Raw genomic sequence first — 9,662 nt, forward strand, 5'->3', positions numbered from 1 at the left:
ATATAAGGAAAATTATGTCATGCAAATAATTTTAGTCATAATTTATGCTACCATTCAAAAGTTTGGGGTCTGTGCAATTTTTTTTTTGAATGAAGGCTGCATTTATTTGATCAAAAATACAGTAAAACCAGTAATATTGTGAAATATTATTACGATTTAAAATAACTTTTCTATTTGAGGGCAAGAGTAAAAAATCAATGACAAAATTTCCTACTTGAATTCATAGCAAGAAAGCAGGATAACATCTCTTCTCTTCTCAAGCAGGGTAAATTGAAAGCAGGAAGGCAACCAGTGTCCAGCTTCATCAGCGTGACGCAGTCGAGGGAGCGCATCTGTCGCACGCACACAAACACTCAAGGCTTACAAGAACACATGAGTCACTACCAGCAACTATAAATCCATGTCCACACGGAATGATCTCATTAAATGCATGATTAACAGCATGATTCATGAAAAATACTGCACTGTATCGTTTCTATGCCAACTGCTGGATCTCACAAAACCTGCCAAAAACTTGTTGACAAAGGCATATCTCACCTAGAAACATAGACAAAAGAAATAGGAAATTTTCATTTTGATGAAAGAAAGATGTTTTTTTTTTTTTGTGACACTAACTTCATGACAGACATATTTTCATCAGTTCTCATTATTATTATGGAAAAAATAAATAGATTGAAAAAGATTACAAAAAAAAAAAAAAATCATTAGTTTTCAGGGTTATTATAGTTAAAACTGAAACTAAATCCATAATCCATGTCCACACGGAATGATCTCATTAAATGCATGATTAACAGCATGATTCATGAAAAATACTGCACTGTATCGTTTCTATGCCAACTGCTGGATCTCACAAAACCTGCCAAAAACTTGTTGACAAAGGCATATCTCACCTAGAAACATAGACAAAAGAAATAGGAAATTTTCATTTTGATGAAAGAAAGATGTTTTTTTTTTTTTGTGACACTAACTTCATGACAGACATATTTTCATCAGTTCTCATTATTATTATGGAAAAAATAAATAGATTGAAAAAGATTACAAAAAAAAAAAAAAATCATTAGTTTTCAGGGTTATTATAGTTAAAACTGAAACTAAATCCATTAAAAAAATTTACTTAAAATGAACATAAAATTAAATATTAAAAACCTTTTCATTTTAGTTAGTTGCCAAGGCAACATTTCTCATTTAGTTTAAGTTGAAGTACTAAAATAAATAAACTGAAATAAAATATTAATAAACTATATAGACATGACAAAAAATGACTAAAACTTTAGTCAAATTTTAAAACTAAAACTAAAATTGAAATGAAAATGAAAAATATAAAAATAATAACTGATTCACTAGTATTTCACTGATACTAAAATAACATCACTCAAAAGTGAACATAATGAGATAATGTGTTTAATTGTCATGAACATAATACTGAAATGCATAAAAATCTCACAAAAATGATAAAGAAAATATCAAATTTTGCCCCAAAATAATGAAAACAAAACAAAAAAATAAGAAAACATATTTTGCTAAAAATAAATTAATGCTATCAAGATTTTTTACATTGTGACAATGATTTTTAAGCTTGTAGCCAATTCTTAATATTCTGATGACATAGCAATTTATAAAATGTAAATTGTACATACATTTATGCATAATGGTAGTATTTATAGGACCTTCAATATATATATATATATATATATATATATACACATACATACACACACACACACACACACATTTTTAATGACAGGATCTATATTAAGAATTATTAAATATATGATTTAATAAATATGTACATTTGTTTTTTATTAAGATATCCAGACGCATTAGAGAGATGGCAATTTGTGGGGAAAATGTGCTTAATTGTCTTGAAAATAATGACGCAACAAAAAATTAGGATGGTCCTAAATAGGCCTTATTTTTAATGCAAAATATAATTTTAATCTTATTTCTTCCCATTGAAATCTGCCCTGCGTGGACATGTTTTCATGAGATTCATCTGTTTAGGCATAAGCCTAAATACTTGAGACACACACAAGATCTAAAACACATTTTGTCACATTGATGGGAGGGTATGCTTTAACATCTGAAACAAAAAGCTTAATTCAAGAGCGGATAAACTTCCATTACACAAGCAATGCTGTATTCCCACAGCCACACGTGAAACATAACAGGCAAATATATCGCCCCTAAAAATAGAAGCATCAAAGTCCATGAGGCAGATCGTGCATATAGTGCTGTTTGCTCTGAAGCCCTGATGGCGCTTCTTTCATCATCTGCCTGGCTGGAAACGGTTCACCTGTGCAGAGACAGATTTCACTGCAGAGCTGGAGTTCAATCAGCAGCACACAACTATGAATCTCAACCATTCTCACACTTCTACTGCTCAAACAGACGCCTTAGAGCCAGTGTGAAATATAGATCCATATTTACTGCACTATACATCAGTGTATGTTATTCCAATGGCTCAACTATTTTGTTCCCTATCTGTCGGTCACTAAGTTATGTTGTGACGACGTTAGGAGTTAGACCCCTAATGTCGTCACGACATAACGTCTCCGTTCACTCCATCAGGGAACGAGGGTTATGTACGTAACCGAGACGTTTCATCCCAATTTAAGTCCATCAAATGTGGCCCAACACAGTACCAGAATTGTTCAGTTTACAAAAATAAAAATGCCCTTAAAGTCAAGCACCGAGTTTTAAATCTACCATCCAGAGGCCCAACAATATGCAAAATTATTATCAAAACACAAGCTGACCAAAAACTGGAAAATGTATATCTTTTTAGTTCTTGTGTTTCTAATATCTTTAAATTTCCATTCTTTCATGCTTTCAGCTGGCAATAATTCACCACATAAAAGATTACAGTTCGACACAAAATGTTTATCCTCACTACACCCGTATTTAATGTTGCCCGGGTTGTATTTTCTTTTCTTTTTCACATTTTTATTCATGGTTTGTCCATGTTGGCATGTAACTACAATAAAGTGTCCAAAATATGGTAGAGTTTGACTGACAAACGACTTTTGACATATATATAAAAAGGAAGGGAAGGGAAGAGTTTTCCTTCCTTTTATATCTACATTATGATATTCCAAAGAAAAAAAATACTTTACTCTTTCGTCAAAACATGACCACGTCCCTTTCCCTTCTGACATCTCCAGGCCAGATAAATAACACACTTTTCACAATTCAGTAAATTCCCAAGAGGATAAAATCAAGTCCTGCCCTACATTTTTTGTCTAGTTGAATATCCTGTTTCACTCAGAAATGTGTCACATAAAAGAGGTAAGTCTTTAAATCAAGAACAACTGTAAGACTTCAGAGTCCTCAACCAAGCTTTTTACAAGTCATTTGTGCCATTGAAGTTTCAAAATACACTCCTGATTGAATGAGAATGGCTGTAATTGTAATCAGTATGAAATTTTAACTTGCATGAAAAGTTTAGTCGGAGGAAGAAAGCTGTATTTAGAGCCTGTCTATTTGGTCTCTTTACAGGAATGAATCTGAAGAGTAACAACAATGATAGAGAAATCATGATATCTCAGACAATTGACTTATATACTCTAGGGGAAAGGCCATAAACAGTCATTTTTGTCAGACAAATAAGCAATAACCACTAGATTGTATATTTTCATTATCAAAATTAAAGGCCACAGGCAGATACGTGCAAAAAAAAAAAAAACATAATAAATTAAATAGGCAGAACATTGTGATTTCTTGTCCTGGTCATTTGAATAATAGATAACAGAAAATGGGCTGAGAATGAGGCAACAAGTAAATTGCATTTCACATCGCTCACTTCCATTAGCTAAATTAAACTATTTCTGAAGATCTACCATAAAAGAATAGAAAAGTCTACAGTGCAACCAATTTCAGAACTTTCACTGACCTTCAAGAACATTTCCAGTGGATGTAACCTAAATTTAGATGTACTTTTGACCATTTTTCCTTACCTTAAGTCACCCCTATGAAATTTTTATCAAAATATATCTTTAAAGGCACTTTTCACAGTTTGAAGCTTCTTACACCCCAGAAACACAATGACGGTATTCGGTTTCCCATCGTGCAGTTGTTATTCTGCATGACTGCCATTTTCAGAGGGGCATCGTTTCCCTTCTAGGCTATTAATACATAGTCAGAGCTCTTTTAGTTCTATTAATGATGAGCAAATTCTCTTGGGGAAATTGGGAAGTATATATGCACTGTAAATGTGAACTGTTAGAGCTTAGTAGCATATCATACAGGAGAAGGGTGACATTGTGAAGAAAACCATGACATAAAAAAATGCAACAGTCGCCACTAGATAAAGGCGATCATCCATGAGGCAGATTTCAATGAATTACCTGAGTGCCACCATTCATTCACATCTGATATTCAAGTTCACTAGTTAAAGAAACCTTTCACTCAAAAATTAAAGTTTGCTGAAAATGTACTCACCCTCAGGCCATCCAAGATGTAGATGTAGTTGGTTTCTTAATTGGAACAGATTTGGAGAAATGTAGCATTACATCACTTGTTCACCAATGGATCCTCTGCAGTGAATGGGTGCCGTCAGAATGAGAGTCCAAACAGCTGATAAAAACATCACAATAATCCACAAGCAATCCACACCACTCCAGTCCAATTATTGTGATGTTTTTATCATCAGCTGTTTGGACTCTCATTCTGACGGCACCCATTCACAATCACTGCAGAGGATCCACTGGTGAGCAAGTGATATAATGCTACATTTCTCCAAATCTGTTCCCATGAAGACACAAACTCATCTACATGATGGCTGGCCTGAGGGTGAGTACATTCTCAGTAAAGTTTCAATTTTGGGTGAGCTATTCCTTTAACATGGCTCCATTTGCCCCTGGTGGCAGAAATGGTAACTACACCATAAAACATCTTTCTAACCAAACAACTCCAGCAACTATCAAGTTGGATATGCTGAAAAGAGAAGCATTGCCGTTTGTGCGTTTCAGCTAAACATAAGGGGGCATGTTCTCCTATTACTCTGGAACAACACGATGCAGAAACATTAATAATATCCCACAGCCACAACACTGCTAAGCATACATTTTCTGTCTGAATGGTAACTCCTGTCATTTTAATGTCGCCAACAGCAATGGCTTTTTGTCTGACATTTCAGGGAAGAGGAAAACAAATCACAAGGCTGAGGATAAGATGTCTCATTTTAGGCCTTTCATAAAAATACACTTAACATGAAAGATTTGTTCACTTGTACTGTCCACCATCACTCACTACAAGCTTCAAACAGGCTAAAGGGGTTTCGGTGTTAAAGAAAATCATCTAAAACATATTTTAAACTGCAGATAATGTCTACAAGATATACAGTAGGATCCAAAAGCCTGAGATCAAGTTTAAGATCAAGTCTGATATCTAAGTTTTTTTTTTCTTCATTTAAAGCTGGAAAACAGTTCCGGTTTTTCAAATTAAAACTAAGAAAATATGACATAAATTCTATGTTTAGGTGTCTTTTGTTAAAGTTTGGGGTAAGTATGATTTTTTTTTTTTTTTTTAGAAAGAAACTAATACTTTTATTCAGCAAGCAGCGACATTTATAATGTTATGAAAGATTTCTTTTTCAAATAAATGCTGAAATATGAAGCATATAAAAAATATGAAGCAGCACAACTGTTTTGATAATAATCAGAAATGTTTCTTTAGCAGCAAATCAGCATATTAGAATGGTTTCTGAAGGATGTGACACTGAAGACTGGAGTAATGATGCTGAAAATTCAGCTTTGACTCACAGGATTAAATTACATTTGAAAATATATTCAAATAGAAAACTGTTCTTTTAAATTGTAAAAAAAAAAATTTTCACAAGGTAGTGTATATTCAGGCTAAGATGATTTGCACATATCCTATAAATCTCAAAATGCTTTTTAGACCATCTCAAATCATTCTGGAGAACATGATCATCAGGCTTTCAGAGCTGCTGTCATTAAAGCAAACAACATTAGGAAAACAGAAGCACTTTCACTCGTGGTCTCAAACTTTTAGACCCCATTCTATGTCCAGCTCCAGTAACGTCTCAGACAAAAGCTTGTCTCTTTAATCAGAAAAAGCCTCATCAGAGGCTTTGGTGTTGTGCCAAAGCATATAATATCCACTCAGAATAATTACCGGACTCAGGCGTATTCTCGGCGTGTTTGTAATGCATACAATAGCTCAGAGGAAAAGCGCAGCTCTTTGAAAATGTCCCTGTGGCATTCAGTGAAATCTATTCAGATAGACTCAAAGAGATCTTTCTAAAACGCTAAACTGAAACGTATGAATGTGTTTGTTACATTAAACAAACTGCTTTGCTTTGTAAACCAGATTAAACTTGACAAACCAAGAAAATCTGCATTTCAAAGACTGGGTTGTTACATATCTAATTACACGCAGGTAGAAAAAAGTCAAGGAACCATGGCAACATCTGCTGCAGGCAGACATGCTGTCACCTCCCGAGAAGCACTGCATACACAAACGTGTTAGTTAACCTGAACTCAACAGCAACATCAGGAGAGAGTAAATATACACCTTTTATTCAGAAGCTAAACTTAAGCAATATGAGAGAAAACAACAGAGCCACACCAAGACAATACATGTGCATCCCTAGTCAAAAAAATTAGTGTACAGGATTCCCAATGAAACTTCAGTCATAATTTAGTGCTGATGTTAAAGTGAAATTCCTACGGGAATTCTTATTTGATTCTTTGAGTGCTATTTTGGAATTTAATGGGCTTCTTGCTACTGGACAATGATAGCTAGCTGTTACTGGTACTTTTTTGGTCCTGATGGGAAATTCTTTTGGTTTTGTGTTTTTTGTTGGACTATAAAAATTGAGATTCTGCACAAATGCGCTAAAATTGAACTAGGAAAACAGTCAGTCGCGAAAACAGTCAAAAAACTAATTAAATAATAACGTCAATGGCTTTAAGTGTTGGCGGTAACCTCCAATGAATACACTAGATCAGGGGTGTCAAACTCAATTCCAGCCCTGCACAGTTTTGTTCCAACCCTGCTCCAACACACATACCATGTAATTTTCAAATAACCTTGAAGGACTTGATTAGTTGAATCAGGTGTGTTTAATTAGGGTTGAATATAAACTCTGTGGGGCTCCATTGAGTTTGACACCCCTGCACTAGAGGATAACCATACAACTAGCAACTGACAAGCTGGACATTAACTGCTGAAAAGAGAAGAACTGCATGTTCTCCTATTACTCTGGAACAACATGATGCAGAAACATTAATAATATCCCACAGCCACAACACTGCGAAGCAGAAATTTTCTGTCTGATGGGTAACGCCTGTCATTTTAATGTCGCCAACAGCAATGGCTTTTTGTCTGAAACATCAGGGATGAAGTGATTATAAACAAATCACGAGGCTGAATATAAGTGTAGGCTTTTCAGAATAATTTTGATGTCCTACAGGGACATTTAATCTTGTTGTAAATTATAATAGCCCTACTGGGAATATTGTTTTTCTTGTTTTGTTTTCTGTTGGAATACTAACACAATTATGATTCTGGTTCTAAATGATTGGTTCTGAATCATCATCATCATCACACTCACACACACACCTTTAGGACATTGACTAGGAATGAATTGGGAATACAATCAGTCAGAAAACAAATGTTGCATGCATTCTTAAATTCTTTCAATTTACCTTTTATCATAGGCTCTTTTTGTCCGACTGGGAACTTATTGTTTTGTGTCCTGCTGGAATACTATAAAATAAATCCTTTAGGGTCAATTATAACAAAAAAAAAACTCTGTAAGAATCCTGTACACCAGCCTTTAGGATTTTGACTAGGGAGTAATTGGGAATACAATCAATCAGGATGGTCAAAAAACAAATGTTCCATGTATATTTAAATAATGCATACTTCCAGTAAGTTTACCTTCTCAAATGTTCTTCTTGCCCAATTGGTAACTTATTTTTGTTTTGTGCCCTGCTGGAATACTCTAAGAAATCAAAAATTCCAATGGGAATCCTGTACACAAACCCTTGTGATTTAGACAAGGGATGAACTGAGAATACAATCAGGAGGGTCAAAAAAAAAAAATTGCATGTATATTTAATCCTTTCAGTGCGTTTATCTTCTCAAAGGTTCGTTTCGTAGTTTATGAACAACTGTAGGATTTCGAGTGTTGGCTGTAACCTCCAATTAATAAAAAGTACATTCGGCAACAGCTGGTCACCATTTATATAGAAATAATCAATTCCAAGTTCAGCGTGCCGAATGCGTGATTGTCATTGCAAAACTGCATCTCGGTTCCTCTCCTTTGCTATTTGCTGCTCGCTTCTCCAGGGAATATGTCCTCGTAGGCAGGTGGCAACTCGCTGTGAAGCGGGTAAGAAAACGGGAACGTGTGATTAAGCTCCGGATTTGTGGGCGAATAGCCCGGCAGCACCATGGACGGGTGGCCCCGGCTCTGCACCTCCCCGTCCGCCTCGTCCAACGCGTGAACCACCCCCAGGTTAATGTAGGATACCGGCTGGAACTCCGTGACCGCGAAGTCTCGTTCCTCGTTCAGGACGATCCGCACGCTCCGCCTCTGCGTCCGGCGTCTCCGGTGAAACTGCGCCGTTTGGTAACGCTTAATGATCACCAGGTTCATCAGTCCCAGGAGGCACTCCAGAGTGTTAAGGATAGCGGAGACCACCAAGCCCCGCTGGTACACCTTGAGCCGGGCGCACGCCGGGTTTACATCCACAGAGTCCAGGCAATAGTGCGCGTACTTCCTCTCCACCAGGGACACCGTGTCGCCATCCACCACCGCGCCCGAGAACGCCGTCAGGACCCCCAAAAGAAACACTAAGATCCCAAAGAGGAAGAAATTCGCACACCTGGGGTTGCCCCGGCAAAATACCAGCGCCACCCCCATCAGGACCTGCCCGAGAGTCACCAGGATGCCCGAGTAGAACGCACCGGCCGTGGTGGCCAGATGGAAGTGCGCTCGCACCCTGGAGCCCAACGCGATGCATCTGAATCCCACGACCACAGCGCTCACGGCACACACGAAGAGCAGACTGCTGGAGACGATGGTGCACAGTCCTTTGCCACTCAGCTTCATTATAATCCTCCTCTGCCTCCTTCATCCTCCTTTGTCTTCCTCGTCAGCTCCTCTGGAAGCGCTGTCAGTTTGTGACATGACTCGCCGGTGGTTGCGCTTCGGTTCTAGGATCTCCGACTCGCTCTTATTAATTATGGATAGGCTCCTTCTGCGGTAACAGCCCCCTAAATCCAACCCAGAGGTTGTGGTCACCTTCATGACCCTGTCGCTCCATCCATCCAGTCCCCTAAGGCGATGAAGCGCATCCCTCGCGTTTGATGTTGGAGAGGGAAGTGTCCTCCCTCTCTTGACGTGCGTTCATGCAGCACTGAGACCGACCTTGGGCTGGAGGCTGGAGTTCATGGGAAAGCGATCCGACCCCCTACTGGTCTCACTTACCAACTACTGAATGTGTCACAGAGGCTCTCGGAGTGTTCTTCGTGATGTCACGCTTTTAAATTATCCTCTCAGTTTAAATATAACAAGGATAACAGCGCGAAACCGCCAGGCGCTCCAGAAAGTAGGTCTATATTCATGACTGGGTCCAAAACTGACATCACTGAAAATCCGTGATTATATATATATATATATATTTTCTTTA

At 37.4% G+C, this 9,662-nt stretch overlaps 1 protein-coding gene across 1 annotated transcript; it reads right to left on the reverse strand.

Moving 5' to 3' along the window:
• Positions 1-8,292: 8,292 nt before the first annotated feature.
• Positions 8,293-9,355, reverse strand: LOC107710468 (uncharacterized). Its single transcript, XM_016515235.1, has one exon. The coding sequence runs from the start codon at positions 9,080-9,082 to the stop codon at positions 8,294-8,296; it is 789 nt and encodes a 262-aa protein (XP_016370721.1). The 5' UTR covers positions 9,083-9,355; the 3' UTR covers position 8,293.
• Between the last annotated feature and the right edge of the window lie 307 nt (positions 9,356-9,662).

This window comes from Sinocyclocheilus rhinocerous, unplaced genomic scaffold, assembly GCF_001515625.1.
Source record: "Sinocyclocheilus rhinocerous isolate Xijiao unplaced genomic scaffold, SAMN03320098_v1.1 scaffold297, whole genome shotgun sequence".
NCBI classification, from domain to species: domain Eukaryota; kingdom Metazoa; phylum Chordata; class Actinopteri; order Cypriniformes; family Cyprinidae; genus Sinocyclocheilus; species Sinocyclocheilus rhinocerous.

What these genes read in the sequence shown, in the direction of transcription:
- LOC107710468 (XM_016515235.1), bottom strand. Translation starts at nt 9,082, where the DNA reads ATGAAGCTGAGTGGCAAAGGACTGTGCACCATCGTCTCCAGCAGTCTG.